General features: G+C 46.2%; 1 protein-coding gene across 1 annotated transcript in view; it reads left to right on the forward strand.

The window, feature by feature from the left end:
- Positions 1-26,797, forward strand: part of ABCF3 (ATP binding cassette subfamily F member 3) — a 209,653-nt gene that overhangs the window by 162,499 nt on the left and 20,357 nt on the right. Inside the window, exon 17 of the mRNA XM_069212945.1 lies at positions 18,830-18,918. Coding sequence (XP_069069046.1) covers positions 18,830-18,918 — 89 coding nt within the window. The remainder of the gene's footprint in view (positions 1-18,829; positions 18,919-26,797) is intronic.

Genomic DNA, 26,797 nt, shown 5'->3' on the forward strand with positions numbered 1-26,797 from the left:
AACAAAACCTTTTGACAGAGGTGTTGCATCCGGCCTCAGCCGCGGCGGAGCCTCTATTACCTTTTAATGACGCTCTGCTGGATCCGGTTTTAGAGGTGTGGAAGAAGCCGGCATCTTCCCCAGCAGTTCACAGAGCCGTGGCCAGGAGGTATCGGACGGCTCCAACTGATCCTGGTTTCCTATCTAGGCACCCTACGCCGGAGAGCTTGGTTGTGCAGGCCTCCTGTTCGTCCAAGTCAGCGCCTGGTTCTTTTCCGACGGTGCCTGGGGACAGAGATTCAAAAAAGCTGGAGGCGCAGTCGAAGAAGATTTTTTCGTCCTGCAGTCTGGCATTAAAAGCCACCAATGCAACCTGTATCCTGGGGAGGTATATTCATGCTCTGATGGATGACATCTCCTCTTCGTTTACAGAGCTTCCCCAGGGTCTTTTGGATCTTGTCTCTGATGCCCAGGCTGCTGCGACCCAAATTATCCAGATGGGACTGGATACCACTGACTCGGTAGCCAGAGCAATGGGCACAACTGTGGTGGAAAGGAGACAGGCCTGGCTCCGTAACTCGGGCTTTTCGGCAGATGTACAGTCCACATTGTTGGATCTCCCGTTTGATGGGGACAAACTGTTTGGGGCTAAGGCTGATTCGGCCTTGGAACGGTTTAAGGAGAGCAGGGCCACGGCTAAGTCGTTGGGACTCCAAGCTCCTTCTTCCACGGCCTCTTCCAGATTCTTCAGGAGGTTTCGTGGATTTGGGCGTGGCTCTTCCTCCTCTTCCTTTCGGGGAAGATATCAGCAACCTGCCTCTTCCCATCCCTATAGATCTTTTAGGGGGAGGGGTAGGGTCCGCACCAGGGGAGCTTCTCAGCAGCACTCTGCCTCTTCCTCATCCTCTGGCGGGGTGCAGCAGGGGAAGCAGCCTTAGGCTTCCACCATTTCCCACTCACTCCTCTCCTGTAGGGGGAAGATTACAGCATTTTCTCACCAAATGGGAGACTGTTACGTCGGACACTTGGGTTCTCAGTGTTGTGGGAAAAGGCTACACCCTTCCCTTTCGGGAGTTTCCGCCCCTCATCCCGCCCCGCCCTTCGTATTGTTCACAAGAACACCTCCTGTTGCTAGAACAGGAGGTAGAAGTCCTCCTTTTAAAGGGCGCAGTGGAGTTGGTCCCGGAGCAGGAAAGGGGTCAAGGAGTTTACTCAAGGTATTTCCTGATTCCCAAGAAGGATGGTCGTTTGAGACCAATTCTGGACCTGAGGATCTTGAATTGGTTCCTCAAGCAGGAAAAGTTCAAGATGCTGACCCTAGCACAGGTGCTTTTGGCGTTGAACATGGAAGACTGGATGGTGTCTGTCGACTTGCAGGATGCTTACTTTCATATCCCGATACTCAAGTCACACAGGAAGTATCTCCGGTTTGTGGTGGGATCGCAACACTACCAGTTTGCGGTCCTTCCGTTTGGTCTTACTTCAGCACCTCGAGTCTTCACGAAGGTGATGTCGGTGGTTGCGGCAGAGCTCAGAAGGAAGGGGATAGCAGTATTCCCTTACTTGGACGATTGGTTGATCAAAGCCAAGTCCCCGGAGCTTGTGTTGCGTCATCTGCAGTCAACAACCCAGTTGTTGTTCGACCTGGGCTTTTCGGTGAACGAGCCCAAATCTCACCTAGAGCCCTCTCAGCGCCTCCTGTTCATAGGGGCAGTACTGGATACAACATTGGGTCGGGCCTTTCCTCCGCCTCAGCGGATTCAAGATATTCAGGATTTGGTTCCAATGTTTCGAAATGGAGCGGTAGTTCCAGTCCTCAAGGTCCTTCGTCTGCTCGGTCTTTTTGCCTCCTGCATTCTGTTGGTCACGCATGCTCGCTGGCACATGAGGGCTCTTCAGTGGTGCCTCCGAAGGCAGTGGTCTCAACACAGAGGGGATCTAGAGGGTACTGTCAAGATCTCCAGAGATGCTGCTGTGGATTTGAAGTGGTGGATTGCAAGCAACAATCTTTCACAAGGAAAGCCGTTCCAGCAGTCGCCACCAGTGGCCACAGTCATAACGGATGCTTCCACTCTAGGGTGGGGAGCTCATCTGGGGGATCTGGAGATCAAAGGTCTTTGGTCTCCAGAGGAACAGATTTTTCACATCAATCTGTTAGAGTTACGGGCTGTACGTCTGGCTCTCAAGGCCTTCCTCCCTTCCCTTCGTGGTCAGTCGGTACAGGTCCTAACGGACAATACTACCACGATGTGGTACATAAACAAGCAGGGAGGAGTGGGGTCGTACCTTCTCTGCAGAGAAGCTCTTCGACTATGGTCCTGGGCAAAGGACCATCGGATTTGCTTGATAGCAAACCATCTGGCCGGAGTTTTGAACGTGCGTGCGGACAGTCTCAGTCGCCACTTCTCGGCAGACCACGAGTGGCGTCTCCATCCAGATCAAGTCCGTTTAATCTTCCAGAAGTGGGGGTTTCCTCGGGTAGATCTGTTCGCCACTCGAGAGAACGCGCATTGTCCGTTGTTCTGCAGCCTTCAGTATCCGATGCAGGAAGCGTTGGGGGACGCGTTTCAAATGACCTGGTGCGGCCAGTTGCTTTACGCGTTTCCTCCCATACCCTTGATTCCTCGAGTATTGAGGAAGATTCGCCAAGACCGGGCTCTAGTAATCTTAATAGCTCCGGATTGGCCAAGGAGGGTGTGGTACTCCGACCTTCTCCAACTCTCAACGTGCCCGCCGCTCCGTCTCCCTTTCAGGGCAGACCTCCTCTCACAGTCGCAGGGGCAGGTTCTACACCCCAACCTCCAGAGTCTGCACCTACATGCCTGGAGATTGAACGGGGCAACCTGAGTTCCTTCTCTCTCCCGCCTGAGGTAGTGGATGTTATATTAGCGGCCAGGCGACACTCCACTAAATCTATCTACGCTAATAGGTGGTCTAAATTTGTTGCGTGGTGTGGAGAGAGGCAGATTGATCCTTTACATGCTCATCTATCGGACGTTTTGTCTTTTGCTCTATCTCTGGCGCAGAAAGGTTGTGCAGTGGCTACCATTAAAGGTTATTTATCGGCCTTGTCAGCCTTCATATGTCTTCCAGACCAACCATCTTTATTTAAATCCCCTATTGTTATCAGATTCTTGAAAGGTCTTCTAAATCAATATCCTCCAAAGCCATTCGTTATGCCGCAATGGGATTTGTCCTTAGTCCTGACTTTCCTTATGGGGTCCCCTTTTGAACCTATGCATTCTTGCCCCTTGAGGTATTTGGTTTTAAAAACAGTCTTCCTGATAGCTATAACATCAGCAAGGAGAGTGAGTGAGTTGCAGGCCTTATCAGTAAAACCCCCTTATACAACTTTTTATGGGGATAAGGTGGTGTTGAGGACCAAGGCTGCTTTCCTCCCGAAGGTTGTTTCACCCTTCCATTTGGCTCAGGCAATTACTTTGTCCACGTTCTATCCTCCGCCTCATCCTTCCAAAGAGGAAGAAAGACTGCACCGTCTGGACCCAAAGAGAGCGTTGAGCTTCTTTATCGATAGAACAAGGGATTTCAGGCTGGAGGATCAGCTGTTTATTGGATACGTGGGCAAGAGGAGAGGAAAGGCAGTCCACAAGAGAACACTATCCAGGTGGGTTGTTCTTTGCATTAAAATATGTTACTCTTTGGCAAAGAAGGATCCTCCTGAGGGCATTAGAGCTCATTCCACCAGAGCTAAGTCGGCCACTTCGGCTTTAGCCAGAGGTGTTCCTGTGGTCGACATCTGCAAGGCCGCAACTTGGTCGTCCCTTCACACTTTTGCAAAACATTACTGTTTAGATTCTGAGGTTAGAAGGGACGGTCATTTTGCACGGTCAGTGCTGCAGGATTTCTTGGTTTGACCATTTAGGCACCCACCGCCGGGCGTGGTACTGCTTTGGGACTCTATTCATGAGGTGAGGAATCCACAGGTAGTTGTATCCATCAGAAGAACGAGTTACTTACCTTCGGTAACGACTTTTCTGGTGGATACATTAGCTACCTGTGGATTCCTCACGGTCCCACCCGCCTCCCCGTTGCCTTTATGGTCTTGCCAAGTAATCCTTGAGTGCGCTCCTCTTGGTCTTTGAGGGTGCAATAGATGTATATATAATATATTTATATATATGTATATGTGTATATATCTTTATGTATATACTTGGTGTGTGTATATATTTTGAAAAGAGAGTTTTATATATATATATATATATATATGTACATAAAAAGATTTACAGTTATTCATACAATGTGGTGTATTTTTACAATATAATGGATGTTGCCTTGCTCTTTCATTGCATTGCCTGGTTGTTCTCATGCACGTAAAAAATGATTGGTACTGACGTCTGCACGTCGTCGAGGACCTCTTATTGCCTGTATGACGTCAGACGGCGTCACGTGCGAGACAGTGACGTCCTCGTCGACGTGCAGAGACTAGTAAGAAGATTTCCGTCGAATGCTGGCGCCATGGGAGTATTCATGAGGTGAGGAATCCACAGGTAGCTAATGTATCCACCAGAAAAGTCGTTACCGAAGGTAAGTAACTCGTTCTTCTCACCCAAACAGTGCTTTTCATAAGCAGGGGGCCCACAAGGCTATATCCTCTCACCCTTGTTTTTTATCATCTACATGAAGTCATTAGCCACAAAATCAATGAATTTCAGCTCAGGTGTTATATCTTTGCTGATAACACACAAATACCTTTTAAATTAGAAAGCCCCAAATCATTGGAAACCAAAAAATGTTCAGTTGCCTCAGAGCCGTTGATTTGTGGGTGATATGGATCCACCGCAAATTGAATTCTTCCAAAACTGAGATACTCACATTTGACAATAGGACATGTTATGTCTCACTGTGCACCTGACCTGATGATCTGGAACCACCTCCTAAGGTATCTTAGGAAGTAGCCATGGAGATCAGAGGTGCCCTGCAGACTTTGGAGAAAATACAGCAGCGGAGAGATGCAAGAAAGAAAGCCCACCAAAAACATTAAGGAGATAGGTGGTACGAAGAAAGGTTGCACGAAGGGGTAATCTTGGCCAAAGCAGCACGTTTGGCGCTGCTCACATTATTCCTCATTCAACAAGGCAAGTACGCGTTCCTTGTCTTTGTAAATACTCTCTCAAGGTATTTAGAAAAGGTTATGCAGGGAACTGAAGCTTCATCTGAAAACCATATAGGATGAGGTAAGAATTTGCTCTTTGCTATATTATGGGAGCAGGACCACGGGTGAACTGCCCTGGGCATGAGTGCAAATGTTTTAAAAATGCTTCGTTGAATTGTTCAGATACAAACTTCATATGCTGCTTTTTACTGCGTTGGAACACACAAAGGTTTTTTATAGGTGCATTTAAAATGCACCTATACATTTAAAATAAATAAATAGGTTTATCCATACACTACTGTGTTTCTGGGGAATGTTTAACTATTTTCCCAGTCTTTCTTTACATGCCTGTGCTTACTGCAATGTTTTTACACACTTTATATTGCTTTGGAATGCTCTTAAATAGTTTTTCCCACTGGGTAAGCTTTGAGCAAGGAATTGTAAACATCAAAAAATGGCCTTCATGTCGAGCACAAATACCTTTATATATCAATTGCTTATCTTCTGGAAGCGCATTCCTTAGCTGCCCTTAAAACAAGGACAGGAAGGTAAAATTATGATCCCAGTAAAAGAAAAGATCGATTCTTTGGATTTAAAAAAATATATATATATTTTATTTTTTAGCCTCGGCTCCTCAAAGGAAAAGCAGGGACTGATTCTTTCAAACCACACAAGTTTACTTTTCATGCACATAAGTGTTTTTTTGCATTTTCCATAGCTATACTATATAGCAGGTAGAACTCAGTTATACAAACATACGTCCCTAAAGAATGCACTAATAGAGGTGCAGTTGCAATATTTACCAGTTACTACTGCCACTTTGTAAATGAATTGGCTGCATAGCATTCACCACATGCACTGGGAGAACAGAAGTTCGTAAGGCAAGTACTAATGCACACACACTGGCAGCTTATTCAAGTGTGCCATAAAAACTGTTAGGTTGCAATGGTATGGTTCTCCTGTATAATAACCCACTACATAATAAGTATTGCAAAAATTCATTAAACGACCCACAAACTGGGTTCAAGGACAGGTTTGGCTTGTTCACACACCCATAGGTTCATGGGCCAGGGATGTGTAAATGCACCCAGGCATGTATGGTCTTCTACAAATCCCTTTCAGATGTATACCCAGGGAAAATCTGGGTAATAACAGTAGTGTTTTTTCGGCCCCAAACATAACAAAATGTCACTTCTAGCGTGAACTATAGAAAAAGTAAGCACCCTGAGATGGGGATGCCGTATAAATCAATGATAATGCATATATATAAAAATAAGTACATCTTTACCGGACACACACTGCATTATGCCTGCTTTCACTGCTGTAGGCAATCACAGTATCAAAAGAACACAGATTGTTTTTCATATATGCAGTTACACAGAAGGAGGGTATATAACAACTCTCTCTCTACACACTTGGATGTACAGCTTTTAAAGGTCATGCGAATAATAATACTTACTACTAACATTGTTCACCACCCTGTTTGCACCTGATGAGATTTCAACCTTTTTTCATGGGAAAAAAGCATGCACGGGGAATACCATACACTGGCCTACTACATAAATACAGTCAGTGTCTATTGAGGAGATGGGTCTCACTTAGGTAGGACAACTTAGAAACCCCTACTAGTGGACTGTGTCCACAAAGGCAACACACCACTTTTTTTTTTTTTAACCAGGAGACCCTGCCAGACACACAATTAGTATGGCAGGCCCCACCACAGTAATTTGTCACAAAACAATGGGTTTATCACAAAAACACGGGGTGTGTTAGGTTCGGTAAAGAAGACTGATCTTGACTACATGGTTGGACGTGGCACCCCCAACCATTATGATCGTTCACTGAAGAAAGAAAAAAAAGGCGAGACGGGAGAAGACTGATCTCGTCCAGATTATGGGGTGTTGCGACCCCAAAAAAAGGTATGAGCCAGCACCTCCAGGGAGTTTGACACCATAATGGGGCTGGCAACTCTTAGAGGGGTTTGACCACAACCTCCAAAAGTGCCACATACGGCCACCAACTGGTTTTCACCAGTACCTCCAAAATGACAGCCCCACAGGTTGAGAAAGGCGGAGATGCCGAAACGCGTTCCTGTTTTGGTTGAATTAAACCTAATTTGCACAATCAAAGAGTGCCGGTTGCCTTATTGATGTACAAGGTATCGTTTTCATGTCAGACGCGGGGGAGCGCGTCAAATCCAGGCACCATTGGCGGTCAGGAGCGGTGAGGGAATTGCCGAATTCAAGTGTTGAGAGAGATATATATGTTCGATGGCATCTGTCGCTGTAGATACGCATGTTCTGCAATAGCTCGCCATCTGGTGTTGGGCCGGAGTGTTACAAGTTGTTTTTCTTCGAAGAAGTCTTTCGAGTCACGGGACCGAGTGACTCCTCCTTTTGTCTCCATTGCGCATGGGCGTCGACTCCATCTTCGATTGTTTTTTTTCCGCCATCGGGTTCGGACGTGTTCCTGTCGCTCCGAGTTTCGGAACGGAAAATTAGCTAATTTCGGAAGATTTTCATCGGTATTGTTGCGTTCGGGATCGGCGTACTTAGATTCCACACCGCATCGAAGATCGAAGAGCTCCGGTGCCCTTCGGGGTAGTTTTTCGATCCTCCGTCGGGGCCTGGTCGGCCCGACCGCGTGCTGAAGAACGCCGATGGAACGGACCCCGTTCCGTTTCTGCCCCAAATGCCACAATAAATACCCCTACACAGACCAACACTTGGTCTGCAACCTGTGCCTGTCACCTGAGCACAGCGAAGACACCTGCGAGGCCTGTCGTGCGTTCCGGTCCCGAAAAACACTCCGAGACCGTCGAGCCACAAGACTTCAAATGGCGTCCGCACCGACAGCCCAACGGGAGTTCGAGGAACAGGAAGAAGAAGGTACCTTCTCGATCCAAGACTCAGACTCCGAAGGATTCGACGATACACAAACCGTGAGTAAGACGTCGAAAACCACACAAAGAAACATTTACAAGGCCCAGGGGACGCCACTGCCACCAGGCCATGGCTCGACCCATAAATTCGGTGACCGACCGTCGGCACCGAAAAAGGCCCAAACACTGCCGAGATCGTCCGACTCCGGTCGAGACACCGGCACGCAGCCTTCTCGGGACCGAGAAAGTGCTGGAGACAAGCCTCGACACCGAGATGCCGGTGTGGACACGGCTCGACGCCGAGACAGCGGCACCGAAACAGATCGACGCCGAGAGGTTTCGGCCCCGAAAAGGAAAAAAGTCACCTCGGAGCCGAAAAAACACGCAGACAAAGTTTCGATGCCGAAACAAACTGCAAGCGACCCAGCTTCAGGCTCTTATACGGAAGAGCACTCGCTAACCTCCCAAATGCAAAAGCATAGGTTTGAGGAAGAGCTACAAGCAACTGATGTGGACCATACGCAAAAGCGTATCTTCATTCAGCAGGGGACAGGAAAAATAAGCACCCTTCCCCCCATTAGGAGAAAGAGAAGGTTGGAGTTCCAGACGGAACAAGCACCACAACCAAAAGTGGTGAAAAGAGTTACACCACCACCCTCTCCTCCGCCCGTGATTAACGTTTCACCAGCACAAACTCCATCACACTCCCCAGCTCACACCACCATGAGCCAGGGTGACCAAGAGCAGGACGCATGGGACCTATACGACGCCCCAGTGTCAGATAACAGCCCGGAGGCATACCCTACAAAGCCATCTCCACCAGAAGACAGCACCGCGTACTCTCAGGTGGTGGCTAGAGCAGCACAATTTCACAACGTAAGCCTCCACTCAGAACAGGTCGAGGATGATTTCTTGTTCAACACACTCTCCTCCACCCACAGCTCCTACCAAAGCCTGCCTATGCTCCCTGGTATGCTCCGGCACGCAAAAGACATATTTAAGGAGCCGGTCAAAAGTAGGGCAATCACACCAAGGGTGGAAAAAAAGTATAAGCCGCCTCCTACGGACCCGGTTTTCATCACTACACAGCTGCCACCAGACTCTGTTGTTGTAGGAGCAGCTAGGAAAAGGGCCAACTCTCACACATCTGGAGATGCACCACCCCCAGATAAAGAAAGCCGCAAGTTCGATGCAGCTGGTAAGAGAGTCGCAGCACAAGCTGCAAACCAGTGGCGCATCGCGAACTCCCAGGCACTACTTGCGCGCTATGACAGAGCCCACTGGGACGAGATGCAACATCTCATTGAACATCTGCCCAAGGACTTCCAAAATAGGGCAAAACAAGTGGTTGAGGAGGGACAGACCATCTCCAACAACCAGATACGTTCCTCCATGGACGCTGCAGATACAGCTGCACGGACAATTAATACATCTGTAACTATCAGAAGGCATGCATGGCTCCGAACGTCTGGATTTAAACCAGAGATTCAACAAGCAGTTCTCAATATGCCTTTTAATGAAAAAGAAATGTTCGGTCCAGAAGTGGACACAGCGATTGAGAAACTCAAAAAAGATACGGACACTGCCAAAGCCATGGGCGCACTCTACTCCCCGCAGAGCAGAGGGAATTACAGCACATTCCGTAAAACGCCCTTTCGAGGGGGGTTTCGGGGTCAAAGCACACAAGCCAGCACCTCACAAGCAACACCGTCCACTTACCAGGGACAGTATAGAGGAGGTTTTCGGGGACAATATAGAGGAGGGCAATTCCCTAGAAATAGAGGGAGATTTCAAAGCCCCAAAACCCCTACTACTAAACAATGACTCACATGTCACTCACCCCCTCCACACAACACCAGTGGGGGGAAGAATAGGTCATTATTACAAAGCATGGGAGGAAATCACTACAGACACTTGGGTTCTAGCAATTATCCAACATGGTTATTGCATAGAATTTCTACAATTCCCTCCAAACATACCACCAAAAGCACAAAATTTAACAACACACCATTCCAATCTCCTGGAGATAGAAGTGCAGGCACTATTGCAAAAGAATGCAATCGAATTAGTGCCAAACACACAAATAAACACAGGAGTTTACTCACTGTACTTTCTGATACCAAAGAAGGACAAAACGCTGAGACCAATCCTAGACCTCAGAGTAGTGAACACTTTCATCAAATCAGACCACTTCCACATGGTCACACTACAAGAAGTATTGCCATTGCTAAAACTGCACGACTACATGGCAACTTTAGACCTCAAGGATGCTTATTTCCATATACCAATACACCCATCGCACAGGAAATACCTAAGGCTTGTATTCAAAGGAATACATTACCAATTCAAGGTACTGCCTTTCGGATTAACAACCGCACCAAGAGTCTTTACCAAATGTCTAGCAGTAGTCGCAGCACACATAAGAAGGCAGCAAATACATGTGTTCCCATATCTAGACGACTGGCTTATCAAGGCCCATTCGTTAATAGAGTGCTCAAATCACACAAATCATATCATACAAACCCTCTTCAAACTAGGGTTCACCGTCAATTTCACAAAATCCAAAATTCTGCCACGCAAGGTACAACAATACCTGGGAGCCATAATAGACACATCAAAAGGAGTAGCCACTCCAAGTCCACAAAGAATTCAAAATTTCAACACCATCATACAACGCATGTATCCAACACAAAAGATACAGGCAAAGATGGTATTACAACTCCTAGGCATGATGTCATCATGCATAGCCATTGTCCCAAACGCAAGACTGCACATGAGGCCCTTACAACAATGCCTAGCATCACAGTGGTCTCAAGCACAGGGTCACCTTCTAGATCTGGTGTTAATAGACCGCCAAACTTACCTCTCGCTTCTGTGGTGGAACAACATAAATTTAAACAAGGGGCGGCCTTTCCAAGACCCAGTGCCACAATACGTAATAACAACAGATGCTTCCATGACAGGGTGGGGAGCACACCTCGATCAACACAGCATACAAGGACAATGGAACGTACATCAAACAAAACTGCATATCAATCACCTAGAACTTCTAGCAGTTTTTCAAGCACTAAAAGCTTTCCAACCAATAATAGTTCACAAATACATTCTCGTCAAAACAGACAACATGACAACAATGTATTATCTAAACAAGCAGGGAGGGACGCACTCCACGCAGTTAAGCCTGCTAGCACAAAAAATTTGGCATTGGGCAATTCACAACCAAATTCGCCTAATTGCACAGTTTATACCAGGGATACAAAATCAACTCGCAGACAATCTCTCTCGAGATCATCAACAGGTCCACGAATGGGAAATTCACCCCCAAATTCTGAACACTTATTTCAAACTCTGGGGAACACCTCAGATAGACTTGTTTGCGACAAGGGAGAACGCAAAATGCCAAAACTTCGCATCCAGATACCCACACAAACAATCCCAAGGCAATGCCCTATGGATGAACTGGTCAGGGATATTTGCTTACGCTTTTCCTCCTCTCCCTCTCCTTCCTTACCTGGTAAACAAACTCAGTCAAAGCAAACTCAAACTCATATTGATAGCACCAACTTGGGCAAGGCAACCCTGGTACACAACGCTGCTAGACCTATCAGTGGTACCCTGCATCAAATTGCCCAACAGGCCAGATCTGTTGACACAGCACAACCAAAAGATCAGACACCCAGATCCAGCATCGCTGAATCTAGCAATCTGGCTCCTGAAATCCTAGAATTCGGGCACTTACAACTTACCCAAGAATGTATGGAAGTCATAAAACAAGCAAGAAGGCCATCCACCAGGCACTGCTATGCAAGTAAATGGAAGAGGTTTGTTTGCTACTGCCATATTAATCAAATACAACCATTACACACAACTCCAGAACATGTAGTGGGTTACTTGCTTCACTTACAAAAATCTAACCTAGCTTTCTCTTCCATTAAGATTCACCTTGCAGCAATATCTGCATACCTGCAGACTACCTATTCAACTTCCCTATATAAGATACCAGTCATTAAAGCATTCATGGAGGGCCTTAGGAGAATTATACCACCAAGAACACTACCTGTTCCTTCATGGAACCTAAATGTTGTCCTAACTAGACTTATGGGTCCACCTTTTGAACCCATGCACTCCTGCGACATACAGTTCCTAACCTGGAAGGTGGCATTTCTCATCGCCATTACTTCCCTAAGAAGAGTAAGCGAGATTCAGGCGTTTACTATACAGGAACCTTTTATACAACTACACAAAAATAAAGTCGTCCTAAGGACCAATCCTAAATTTTTGCCAAAGGTTATTTCACCGTTCCATCTAAATCAAACAGTGGAACTTCCAGTGTTCTTTCCACAGCCAGATACCGTAGCTGAAAGGGCACTACATACATTAGATGTCAAAAGAGCATTGATGTATTACATTGACAGAACAAAGAACATCAGAAAGACTAAACAACTCTTTATTGCATTTCAAAAACCTCATGCAGGAAACCCAATTTCAAAACAAGGTATAGCCAGATGGATAGTTAAATGCATCCAAATCTGCTACCTTAAAGCTAAACGACAGCTGCCCATTACACCAAGGGCACACTCAACCAGAAAGAAAGGTGCTACCATGGCCTTTCTAGGAAACATCCCAATGCAAGAAATATGTAAGGCAGCCACATGGTCTACGCCTCACACATTCACCAAGCACTACTGTGTAGACGTGTTATCCGCACAACAAGCCACAGTAGGTCAAGCCGTATTAAGGACATTATTTCAGACCACTTCCACTCCTACAGGCTGATCCACCGCTTTTGGGGAAATAACTGCTTACTAGTCTATGCAGAACATGCGTATCTACAGCGACAGATGCCATCGAACTGAAAATGTCACTTACCCAGTGTACATCTGTTCGTGGCATCAGTCGCAGTAGATTCGCATGTGCCCACCCGCCTCCCCGGGAGCCTGTAGCAGTTTGGAAGTTACCTTCAATTATTTATATATGTATCATCTCAACCTTAAATAGGTGCATACTTAGTCACTCCATTGCATGGGCACTATTACTACAATTCAACTCCTACCTCACCCTCTGCGGGGAAAAACAATCGAAGATGGAGTCGACGCCCATGCGCAATGGAGACAAAAGGAGGAGTCACTCGGTCCCGTGACTCGAAAGACTTCTTCGAAGAAAAACAACTTGTAACACTCCGGCCCAACACCAGATGGCGAGCTATTGCAGAACATGCGAATCTACTGCGACTGATGCCACGAACAGATGTACACTGGGTAAGTGACATTTTCAATATATATATAGATATAGATATATAGATATATATATATATATATATATCTATATATCTATATATATATATATGTATATATAGATGTATATATAGATCTATATATATATAACCATGCATCTTATCATTGTCTGGCTCATTAAATACGAGCATCCTCCTTTTGCCAACCTTTTATATTGCCTTCTATCCACTTACCCATGTTTATCCTCCGCATCTATAGCGAGTACACTTCCTTCCGTTATCTTTGTCCGCTTTCTATCTTTATTGTGTATATAGCTTCTGCTCCGAGAACATTAAAAAAGGACTAACTACACGGGCTCTCTCTACCGACATCGCTCTCAAGGGGAAATCGAGATGGGACTGTTTCTCATGCTCGATTTCTTCATATTTACCAAATTTGAAACCATTACCCACCTATGGATCATATTACCTTAATAACCCCTGCTGATGTACTTGTGCGGACTTGTCTTTGTTATTAATCCCACTGAATTTGATGCCTGTACTCAGATATTTTGACTACTTATCTACCATTTGTGTATAACTCTATTACTGTTAGTCTATCTTTTAATTTAATGTTTCACATGACTGCATGTACCGCCTATCTTTGTAAGTATTTCTCTTATCCAATGCCACGTATAATCATCATTCCACAGTCCCCTACATTATAACATTTTAGATTCATATCTAACGTTTTGTAAACACAATTTTATAGTCAACTACAACATAACTTTTTAGCTCTTATCCATATTCTGTAAACCCCTCATTTTAAACTCATATTTACATTCTGTGAATAGATCTACTATTTGAGCTATATATTAGACATGTATTAAGTCCCTAGGAAATATTCAATTTCTTGATCTGTGTTCAAACCATCCTCCACCGCCCGTAGCCTCATAATCCAAAGGGATTCCCTTCTTCTCAAATGTAATTCTCTATTGCCTCCCCTGGGGTCCAAAAAAACTTTTTCGAATCCAAAGAATCTAAAAACTTTATTGGCAGCCTGTCTCTCACATAATTTTTTGTGTTGCACAATCGGATATCTTTCATCCCCTTGCTTAATTGCCCTCAGATGTTCTGTGATTCTCACTCTGAGAGGACGAATTGTACTCCCTACATATACACGTTCACATGGTATTATGTATACCACAAAGTTTGTGCCACAGTTAATATTTGTTTGTATTTCAAAGTTTTGTCCTCTATGATCTATGAACTCCTTTTTCCGATGCCATGCCCATCTACAAACGCCACATTTATAGAAACCTCAATTCCATCCCATTAACCAATCCTCCTTTCCTTTATATCTTAGATAGGTGGGACATAAAAGATTTTTTAAAGATCTCCCCCTCCGATATGTAATCTCTGGTCTATTCGTTATGCAATCCTCCAATATCATATCCTGTCTTAAGCTATTCCAGTGATTCTTCAGTACTTTCCTCATAATATTCAAGGTCTCTGTGTAATCCGTGACTAATCTGATCTTCCCCTTGTCTCTATCATTCCTCCTGGTGTTCCGGGGCATTCGAATTTCTGTCCTAGTCACCTGCATAGTCTTCTGTTGTGCATTCTTTATAATTTGTGTTTGATAGCCCATTTTTTCAAAACGCTGACCCATAACTTGTATACCATCATGGAAATCTTCATTTTTCCTGCAATTCCATCTAGCCTGTATTTCCACCAAGGGTATCGCATGAATTTGATGTTTTGGGTGTGCACTTAACGCATGTAAGATGGAGTTGCATGAAGTCGGTTTTCTATGTTGCCTGCTTTGAATCCTATTCTCCTAAATGAAAAGTTCCACGTCCAGAAATTCTATTCTCTTCTTACTGTACTGGTAAGCGAACCTAGTATTTGCAGCTTTTTGATTCAGATAGTTACAGAAATCCATCAACTGTTCAGTAGTACCTATCCACATCATAAGACAATCATCTATATATCGTCCCCAATATAATATGTACGTCTGCCAAATCGCTGCACCGGGTCCCCAGATCCACTTCTCCTCAAACCATCCCATAAAGAGATTTGCATAAGAAGGCGAGAACCTGGAGCCCATAGCTACTCTCTGCTTTTGTCTATACCATTTGTTGTTGAATATAAACACGTTCTGATTCAAGATCAAATTTACCATATTCAAAAGCATCTCTGTATGTTTTAATAGATTAGCCAATCTCCTACGTATCATATGTTTCAATGCTCGTAGACCCACTTCATGCTTTATACTGGGGTATAATGCCACCACATCTAAAGTGACCAAGGTCATACCATCTTCCCATTGTATATCTCCCAATAGGCCCCATATATGCTTAGTATCTCTAATATGAGATGGCAAGTTCGCTACTAAGGGTTGTAGAAATATATCTACAAATTCCGATAGTCTCTCTGTTGGCCCACCCATTCCAGATACTATTGGTCTACCTGGAGAAAAGAGGAGTTTTTTAATGTATTTTTGGGAGAGTATAAAAACATGAAAATCTTGGACGATCCACTTTCAAATAGGTATATTAGTAATAGTCTAAAAGACCATGTTGGTACCACATTTTCAATAGATTATTAAACTGGTTTGTCAAAGTACTAATCGGATTGAATGTTAAACTCTAACACTCTTCATCACCCAGTTGAGAGCATATCTGCATGAGCCCTCTGCACCTCCATCCACCAGGAAGGCACAGTGCTCAAGGGTGAAGCTTAAAAGGCCTGCCGCCTTTGTAAAGCGACCCCAGCCTCTGCTGCTAGCAGCTGATGGCCGCCCCTGGAGAACCAGAAGGAAAACTAAGTGAGAATAGGAGGTGTGCCCGCCTTCACCAACTCCACCCCTCAGGTGCTGGAGGCGAAGTGGCATATTTTTCAGTGCCTACCATCTTGAAGATGGTAGAACTGAACTAATTAGGGCTAGGACTGTGCCCTCCTCTCACAAGAGGGTGGCCTAATAGTGGGTGTAGTCACCACAGGTATGGTACCCATTGGTCCCTACCAGTTACTCCCCTAGACCCTGAAACCAGATTCCTGATGTCCTAAGAAGAGCCGGACACTTTAGAGTCACACCAGCTCAGAATACTGCAGATGCTTGTTGACTTTGCCCCAGCCCTACTGGCCTGTCTGCAGTCCTCAAGGATTCTGCATTAAAAGACGACCCGTCCTGCTCCCAGCGACCTCCAAAGCCTTAGGAGGACTGCCTGCCTTCAACAAAGCCAAGATCTCCAGTGGACAGCGGATCCATCCAGAAGAAGCCAAATTAAAGAACAAAGAGCTTTGCTCCGAGGAACTGCAAAGCTACTGCCGACCCACCTCTGCACCTGATGCCCCCGACTCGAGTCCAAGTGGCCAACTGGCCTTGTGAAAGTTCCCCAGTGCTTTTGAGCAAGAGTCCACTGTGGGCTGACCCCTGCCGGACTCTGCAGCGACGCCTGCTGTCTCAATCCAAAGACTCCCGGACCACAACCTGCCCAGTAAGACTTTCCTGATGCCTAAGGACACCCCAGCGCCCTTGGGCCTTGGGGAGCACGATCAACAGTGCCCCTATGTCCCCCAGCATCTATACTTACCTGGGCAGTAGTGGATTCTCTTCTCCTGGTCAGAGCCTGCAGCCTGTTTATGAAACTGAACCCTCCCCCTTGGATTGCATTGGCTGCCCAACGCTTTGTTGGTACGCTGCACTGGGCAGCCCCTGTGCCTCTGAAAGTGAAAGATTGGTGCTGCCTTGTGCCCCTGTGCTTACCTTATGCCCTGGAAACTGGGATACTAAACCGCTTTACTCACCTGTGAGCCGCATCTCTTCAATTATCCGCTTTCTCCATTCGATAACATTGGCGCCAGATTCCAGGTTTGAACCCTACACCCAGCCGCCCCTTTGCTGCTGGAAATACAGATTTGCTACTTACCTGGTGCTGATTTTTCATCCTGAAAATCAAGACTGTAAGTTGTTTAGTTACCTACAAAACCGCATTCATGTTTCCTCCGATAGGTTAACATTGCTGAACTAAAATTTGCAGTAAGTGTCAACCTTTTTAGGTGAAAAGTATTTTTCTTGGAGGAAAAAAAAAAACTTACCTTTGAAATCTAATCTTGAAAGCAGCTTACTTTTCGAAAGTTGGTGTGAATCTCCTTTTTGAATCGCATATCATTTAAAAATCACTGTGTGTTATAACAATTATTTTACACGCCTCTGCGTTAGGCCTAAGGCAGCTCGACCACACTACCACAAGTAGAGCATTCTGGGTTTACATTGAGCCCTGTACACCTCTGGGGGAATCTCTGAACTGTGCACGATACATCCAATTAGTGGTATATCATATAAAGAACCTGCTTCCTACACATACAAAGTAGTTTTGTTCAGTTCCAGGAACTACTGTGGCAATGTGTGCTTTTTGAGACCAAAAAATATTTTTGCTTTTTGCCAATGTTTGTTATAATGGTGAGCAGCTTCCAAACTGTAAAGTTTTACAAAAACTGTCAAAAAAGGACACACATTGGCAAAACCAAAAGGCTGACCACCAATGTCAGTCCTATTGGCTTTGTCCTTGCTTGTTTATTTTCATGTTTCCTATAATCTTGTTGAAAGTGGTTACACTGATTTATCCATTACAAATACTTTTTAGAAATACTCTCATGCATCAAGACATTTTACTAAATGATGCCTAAAAGAAAAGTAACGTAAAATTTCACTGGGTTTGTGCAAAACATTTTTTCCTAGTGTATTTATTCATGAATATTTTATTTTGAAAGCAAATAATCAACTATCTTGCTTTCAAGTTTCTGAAAATATTTACATCCAACCAGTATTCTGGAAGCATTGTACGTAGCTTCATATTGTTAAACTTTGCAAACATGTGTACACACTTTTATACTAGAACCACTGTTAGTAGTGCAGTCCAAGCTACATTTTCCTTAGAGCGCTCACCCTAAAAATAAAGGCTTTCCATTAATGAACTATAAATACAAGTTCAAACTATATTAACAGATGAGCACAAATATTACCTCAACTCTAGATAATACCATTCCCTCATCCATAATGTGGTACTGTAACGGGCAAGCCAAATGCTGTGTGCCTCAGGGTGTTGGGCCTACTTGTCCCAAAAACAAAATAAACATGAAACCTTGTTGTCCTTGATCTCAAACAATACGTCCTGGACGTCGGGCTATAGGAATTCCACACCCCTGTTATCAGTGAATGTTGTAAAAATAAACACAACCTTATTGTCCTAGCATCCATAACACACGGTCACATAATCACCACAGCACCAAAGGTCAGGTGAATGGCAACTCTTTACTCACTAACACACAAGCTACATTTTGCCAGCATCAAGACTAGGCTACTTACAAGGAATGTGTCAAGGGGCAACCATGCAAGTTCTTCCCCGAACCTCCCTACACCTGATGGATGTGCCTTCATGTGCTACGCATAACATACACAACATTAATGATGCACCATCTTAAAGCTTATCTGTTTTACATGGGAAAGCACAGAAAGCCCAGTGCAAACCTGATGATGCTTTATCTGTGGCATATGGATTCTGTAAAAGACCCTGTTCATATGGTATAATCTAAATATTTATGTCTCCTCTTCTGCTGTTTTAACTGATGTTTCTAGGTAGGGGAGAACGGAGCTGGAAAGTCCACAATGTTAAAGCTTTTGATGGGAGACTTGAGCCCCACGGAAGGAATTCGACGTGCACACAGGTAAAGGGCATTTCCCAGCCCTTTTAATAACTCTCCTCATTTTTTTCCATGGCATTTAGCATTTATAATAAGGTATCAAAAAGTGTTTAAAATATGTGAAATATATAATGCAGTAATAGTTAAATTCATAGTCCACTGGTACTAAATTAGTGGTCGAAGGCATTTACATTGCCATTAAAGAGGTTGAAAAGTAATCGAAAATTATCTTGATTCCTTGTGCATATCACCTGAAGTACTATCCCCAAATTAATCAGGATGAAATTACATAGGCAATCACTAATTAATTCTTTGAATATAGCATAGATCTCATAGACAAAGACCATTCATGGCAAAGGATGGGGACGTACTAGTTTCACATATCCCTCACCTCGCGAGTATACTTCTAGTGGCATTGGAATGTCTAGCAGGCTTAGCATTTGCCATCCCATTTCCAATTCCTTCCTATCATGCTCTGACTCTTCTCCAGCCCACCCCCACGAAAAGGGATCATCACTTCATTTTGTAAGCTGAAAAGGCATTGTAGGAAGTTGGCTCTGTATGTGCTATTTCAAAGTAAGGAATAGCATGCACAGAGTCCAAGGGTTCCCCTTAGAGGTAAGATAGTGGCAAAAAGAGATAATACTAATGCTCTATTTTGTGGTAGTGTGGTCGAGCAGTAGGCTTATCAAAGGAGTAGTGTTAAGCATTTGTTGTACATACACACAGGCAATAAATGAGGAACACACACTCAGAGACAAATCCAGCCAATAGGTTTTGTTATAGAAAAATATCTTTTCTTAGTTTATTTTAAGAACCACAGGTTCAAATTCTACATGTAATATCTCAATTGAAAGGTATTGCAGGTAAGTACTTTAGGAACTTTGAATCATTACATTAGCATGTATACTATTTACATAAAACACAATAAGCTGTTTTAAAAGTGGACACAGTGCAATTTTCACAGTTCCTGGGGGAGGTAAGTTTTTGTTAGTTTTGTCAGGTAAGTAAATCACTTACAAGTCTCAGGTTTGGGTCCAAGGTAGCCCACCGTTGGGGGTTCAGAGCGACCCCAAAGTTACCACACCAGCAGCTCAGGGCCGGTCAGGTGCAGAGGTCAAAGAGGTGCCCAAAACACATAGGCTTCAATGGAGAGAAGGGGGTGCCCCGGTTCCGGTCTGCCAGCAGGTAAGTACCTGCGTCTTCGGAGGGCAGGCCAGGGGGGTTTTGTAGGGCACCGGGGGGGACACAAGTCAGCACAAAAAGTACACCCTCAGCAGCGCGGAGGCGGCCGGGTGCAGTGTGCAAACACGCGTCGGGTTTCAAATGGTTTCAAATGGTTTTCAATGAGAGATCAAGGGATCTCTTCAGCGTTGCAGGCAGGCAAGGGGGGGGCTCCTCGTGGGTAGCCACCACCTGGGCAAGGGAGAGGGCTTCCTGGGGGTCACTCCTGCACAGGAGTTCCGTTCCTTTATGTGCTGGGGGCTGCGGGTGCAGGGTCTTTTCCAGCCGTCGGGAAATGGAGTTCAGGCAGTCGCGGTCAGGGGGAGCCTCGGGATTCCCTCTGCAGGCGTCGCTGTGGGGGCTCAGGGGGGACAACTTTGGTTACTCACGGTCTCGGAGTCGCCGGAGGGTCCTCCCTGAGGTGTTGGTTCTCCACCAGTCGAGTCGGGGTCGCCGGGTGCAGTGTTGCAAGTCTCACGCTTCTTGCAGGGGTCTTTAAATCTGCTCCTTTGAAACAAAGTTGCAGTTCTTTTGGAGCAGTGCCGCTGTCCTCGGGAGTTTCTTGTCTTTCTTGAAGCAGGGCAGTCCTCAGAGGATTCAGAGGTCGCTGGTCCCTTGGAAAGCGTCGCTGGAGCAGGTTTCTTTGGAAGGCAGGAGACAGGCCGGTAAGTCTGGGGCCAAAGCAGTTGGTGTCTTCTGTTCTTCCTCTGCAGGGGTTCTTCAGCTCAGCAGTCCTCTTCTTCTTGTAGTTTCAGGAATCTAAATTCTTAGGTTCAGGGAAGCCCTTAAATACTAAATTTAAGGGCGTGTTTAGGTCTGGGGGGTTAGTAGCCAATGGCTACTAGCCCTGAGGGTGGGTACACCCTCTTTGTGCCTCCTCCCAAGGGGAGGGGGTCACATCCCTAATCCTATTGGGGAATCCTCCATCTGCAAGATGGAGGATTTCTAAAAGTTAGTCACTTCAGCTCAGGACACCTTAGGGGCTGTCCTGACTGGCCAGTGACTCCTCCTTGTTATTCTCATTATTTTCTCCGGCCTTTCTGCCAAAAGTGGGGGCCGTGGCCGGAGGGGGCGGGCAAATCCACTAGCTGGAGTGTCCTGCGGTGCTGGCACAAAGGGGTGAGCCTTTGAGGCTCACCGCCAGGTGTGACAGCTCCTGCCTGGGGGAGGTGTTAGCATCTCCACCCAGTGCAGGCTTTGTTACTGGCCTCGGAGTGACAAAGGCACTCTCCCCATGGGGCCAGCAACATGTCTCGGTTGTGGCAGGCTGCTGGAACCAGTCAGCCTACACAGATAGTCGGTTAAGGTTTCAGGGGGCACCTCTAAGGTGCCCTCTGGGGTGTATTTTACAATAAAATGTACACTGGCATCAGTGTGCATTTATTGTGTTGAGAAGTTTGATACCAAACTTCCCAGTTCTCAGTGTAGCCATTATGGTGCTGTGGAGTTCGTTTTTGATAGACTCCCAGACCATATACTCTTATGGCTACCCTGCACTTACAATGTCTAAGGTATTGCTTAGACACTGTAGGGGCACAGTGCACATGCACTGGTGCCCTCATCTATGGTATAGTGCACCCTGCCTTAGGGCTGTAAGGCCTACTAGAGGGGTGACTTATCTATACCTGCATAGGCAGTGAGAGGCTGGCATGGCACCCTGAGGGGAGTGCCATGTCGACTTACTCGTTTTGTTCTCACCAGCACACACAAGCTGGCAAGCAGTGTGTCTGTGCTGAGTGAGGGGTCTCCAGGGTGGCATAAGACATGCTGCAGCCCTTAGAGACCTTCCTTGGCATCAGGGCCCTTGGTACCAGGGGTACCACTTACAAGGGACTTATCTGGATGCCAGGGTGTGCCAATTGTGGATACAAAAGTACAGGTTAGGGAAAGAACACTGGTGCTGGAGCCTGGTTAGCAGGCCTCAGCACACTTTCAATTCAAAACATAGCATCAGCAAAGGCTAAAAGTCAGGGGGGGTAACCATGCCAAGGAGGCATTTCCTTACAGGCATACAATGTGCATTTCAATGCTAACTTCATGCCACACTTTCCATTGCTTAGCTGCAGCCATTACGGGCGTTGTTCTCTTTAAGAGCAGTTATATTTGTTATTTAGAAGTCTGGTAATTGCACTCAAGGTGTAGATTTATGTATCCTGCAGAATGTCTGTCCTGCGACAGACAGAGCCTTGCATTAAAGGCATAATCACAGATGCACAATCAAATTGACTACATATAACTTGCTTTTCAACAGCATTTCACATAATGTTTAATTTTGTAATCGTACAAGTTTAGTAAAACGTTAAGGAGTATTAAATGATGTGGGAATGTGCCTCTTTTTGACGTGGTTAACACCCACACATTCCCCCCCCCCCCCCCCCCCACCCCCCCCCCCCACACACACACACACACACACACACACACACACACACACACACATTGACTGGTACATTACAGACCATTGCAGTCCGCGTGTCTTAGTGCAGACAAAAGTGAAAACACGACATGGCACATAGCCTGTGTGCCATGTCCCCTAACACTGCATGATATATGTAATCACCCCTACAGCAGGGCTTACAGCTATACCTGTAAGAGCAGAAATGACCCTGCTATGTCTTTGTCGACAGAGTAAGTGTGCAGGGGAAGCCATTTTAAATACATGTGCTGGACAGTGGTTAATACGAGTTCCCCAGCTACATGATGGCTTCCCTGAAGATAGGGATGTTTGGTTTCAAACATCTCGTATTGATAAGCTCACACTGATGCCAGTGATGGATTTATCAATACATGCACCCAGAGGGCACCGTGGAGGTGCCCCCTGAAAACCTACCAGCCTCTGGTGTGCTTGCTGACCAGTTCGAGCCAACCTGCCACCATCATACAAGAGTCTGGCCTCCTAGGGTGAGAGCCCTTTGTTCTCAGGAGGCCTAGAACAAAAGTCTGTCTGGTAAGAGGGTGTAACACCCCCTCCCTCAGGATGACCTGCTGATTAGCCTCCTTGGGCCTTGTGAGCCTCAGAGAGGCTGCCAACTTTGGAATGTGAATCTGGCTCCCATCACAGGAGAGGAAGCCACCCCTGTCCAGAGTCCCCTTGGCACTTGGACAGGTGGGAAAATTAGCAAGTCTGGTACGCGTGCTACCCTCAGGCCAGTACCACCCCTAAGGTGGGCTACTGCGAGGTGGACGCGATTTTTCAGAAGTAGCCATCTTTGTGATGGCACACTTAGGGATTCTGGGACAGGGTATTTCCCACTCCCCACAGGAAATGGTCATATGGGGACGTAATGACCCCAGGGGTCAGTAGTCCATTTGGTTACTACCCTACCCACAGCTAATGCCCCTAAATTCAGTATCGAGGTGAGCCGCCTGGCACCAGAGAAGCAGATCTTGAGGACGTAAGAAGACCTAGGACAATGAAGAGCTGCAAAAGCAGAAGAGGAGAAAAAGAAGAAGCTGACCTGGTACCATCCCAGCCGGCCTATCTGCATCCCTCGTTGATGTCTGCACCAAAGTCAACACGTCAAACAGCTGTGACTCCAAAAACCTGGAGGGCTGCCGGCCTGCGAAAAAAGACTTGAGACCTCCCTTGAACACCTGACCTATTCTCCAGCAAACACTGAAGAAGGGACTCTGAAGCCTCCGTAACTGCCAAAACCTGATACCTGAAGTCACAACTGCACCAGTCCTCTCCAACCCGAGTTGAAGTGGACCACCGGTGCCAACGAGGTTCCCCAGCCCTCCATAGTCTGAGTCCATCGGGGTTTCACCCCTCCTGGACGACGCATGCAGCCTCTGCCCGCAGCCCCCCTCTACCACGACTGCTACAGTAAGCAAAATCCGACACCTCGGCACCCTTCGCCCCCTTAGCTGTGGAGAAGAGGACCAAAGGTGCCTACCTGTGCCTGAGCAGCGTGAGGCCTGAGCCCCGCTGTTGGTTCAGCCTGACTTGCATACTGGCCAGAGCCTGCAGCCTCCTCTTGCAGTTACCGATCTCCATAGGAATGCATTGGGACCCCAGCGCTGTTTTGCACTCTGCACCCGGCCGCCCCTGTGCCACTGTGGGTGCTGCCTTTCACCTTGGCCAGTACTCACCTTAACCCCAGGAGATTGCTCATTGCAGAACTTAGAAATTGCACTGTGTCCAATTTCTTTTATGTGAAAAGAATTCCTATTTAAACACGTACTTTCCTGACCCTGATACTATTGTGTATGTTTGTAGATGTCTTGCACTCTGTGATAAGTCTAAGGCTGCTCCACCACACTAACCCTAAATAGAGCAGTTTGGGATTGCATACGAAGCCCTGTCCACTCACTGGGGAAGCCCTCAACCCTTTTACACAGTATTCACATACCTGATAAAGGGCCAGCTTCCTACAAATTATATGTGGTTTGGTGTGTAGCAGCATGAAGCAATCTTTTCTTTGGGATTTGGTAGATTGAACTTGCCTCCTCCAAACCTAAGAACATATATTTGAATCCTCCTGCATGAGCCTCCTGGTAACGCAAGGCTTCTGAGTGAAGTGATTGGCTATACCTTAGACTCTTCCCCTTATACTAATTTTTCACTAACAAAGTGAACAAGTCAAACGTCTTCATCTACTCAACTCATAAAATTCAAGCGCTTAATCTCCCTGGAGTGCCTTGAAACTGCTTCCAAAGCTTTAGCCACAATCATCCTTGACCTCTGATATACCATCAAACTTTTTCTTCCCAACCCCCTTCTGCAGGCCTTACTACATTTCGCATTTAGATGAATCACTGATGATAAACAACCTCATCACAGATTCTATGTGACTTGCATTGGCTCTCATTCAAGCAAGGTTAACTTCCAGATTATACAGCCTCACCTTTAGAGCCTTGCATCTGGGGACAAAAGTGTATTTGACCACCATCCTCACCATTTTGAGCAGCCAAACGGATTCCTAGTTCTATAGCTGTAAGTTCCATGTTGCCGCTACGTTTGCTTAGAATTCTGTCCCACGACATTTGTACTGAAACTCACTCCTCTGCTGTAAAGTAAATCTTAAAAACACATCTCTTCCACCTCTACCTGAAATAAGACAAACCACTCCACCATGCCCCATAATTCATAAACTCAGAGCCATATGTGTACTCCCTTCTAAATTGATTTTCCGTTGTAATTTACAATTTGTGCCTGTTGCAGTGTAACTAATGTTCATGTTATAAGAGGTTTTATAAAGCTCCCAATATGCCCTGTGGTGCATATATCCCTTATAAAATTGCAGGTGTTCACCGGCAAGATTAGAACAGTTTAGTTGTGTTTAGAACACGTCTTCTCATGGTTGTCAAGTGTCCTTCTACTACAAAACTTTGAAAACTGACCCAGTGAATGCCAGCAGATGTATTGGTAGTGCTTCTGTTTAAATTAATTTGGAAATAAAAGTTCGATGGCATCTGTCGCTGTAGATACGCATGTTCTGCAATAGCTCGCCATCTGGTGTTGGGCCGGAGTGTTACAAGTTGTTTTTCTTCGAAGAAGTCTTTCGAGTCACGGGACCGAGTGACTCCTCCTTTTGTCTCCATTGCGCATGGGCGTCGACTCCATCCTCGATTGTTTTTTTTCCGCCATCGGGTTCGGACGTGTTCCTGTCGCTCAGAGTTTCGGAACGGAAAATTAGCTAATTTCGGAAGATTTTCGTCGGTATTGTTGCGTTCGGGATCGGCGTACTTAGATTCCACACCGCATCGAAGATCGGAGAGCTCCGGTGCCCTTCGGGGTAGTTTTTTCGATCCTCCGTCGGGGCCTGGTCGGCCCGACCGCGTGCTGAAGAACGCCGATGGAACGGACCCCGTTCCGTTTCTGCCCCAAATGCCACAATAAATACCCCTACACAGACCAACACTTGGTCTGCAACCTGTGCCTGTCACCTGAGCACAGCGAAGACACCTGCGAGGCCTGTCGTGCGTTCCGGTCCCGAAAAACACTCCGAGACCGTCGAGCCAGAAGACTTCAGATGGCGTCCGCTCCGACAGCCCAACGGGAGTTCGAGGAACAAGAAGAGGAAGGTACCTTCTCGATCCAAGACTCAGACTCCGAAGGATTCGACGATACACAAACCGTGAGTAAGACGTCGAAATCCACTCAAAGGAACATTTACAAGGCCCAGGGGACGCCACTGCCACCAGGCCATGGCTCGACCCATAAAATCGGTGACCGACCGTCGGCACCGAAAAAGGCCCAAACAGTGCCGAGATCGTCCGACTCCGGTCGAGACACCGGCACGCAGCCTTCTCGGGACCGAGAAAGTGCTGGAGACAAGCCTCGACACCGAGATGCCGGTGTGGACACGGCTCGACGCCGAGACAGCGGCACCGAAACAGATCGACGCCGAGAGGTTTCGGCCCCGAAAAGAAAAAAAGTCACCTCGGAGCCGAAAAAACACGCAGACAAAGTTTCGATGCCGAAACAGACTGCAAGCGACCCAGCTTCAGGCTCTTATACAGAAGAGCACTCGCTAACCTCCCAAATGCAGAAGCATAGGTTTGAGGAAGAGCTACAAGCAACTGATGTGGACCATACGCAAAAGCGTATCTTCATTCAGCAGGGGACAGGAAAAATAAGCACCCTTCCCCCCATTAGGAGAAAGAGAAGGTTGGAGTTCCAGACGGAACAAACACCACAACCAAAAGTGGTGAAAAGAGTTACACCACCACCCTCTCC

The sequence above is a fragment of the Pleurodeles waltl genome, chromosome 11 (genome assembly GCF_031143425.1).
Source record: "Pleurodeles waltl isolate 20211129_DDA chromosome 11, aPleWal1.hap1.20221129, whole genome shotgun sequence".
NCBI lineage: Eukaryota > Metazoa > Chordata > Amphibia > Caudata > Salamandridae > Pleurodeles > Pleurodeles waltl.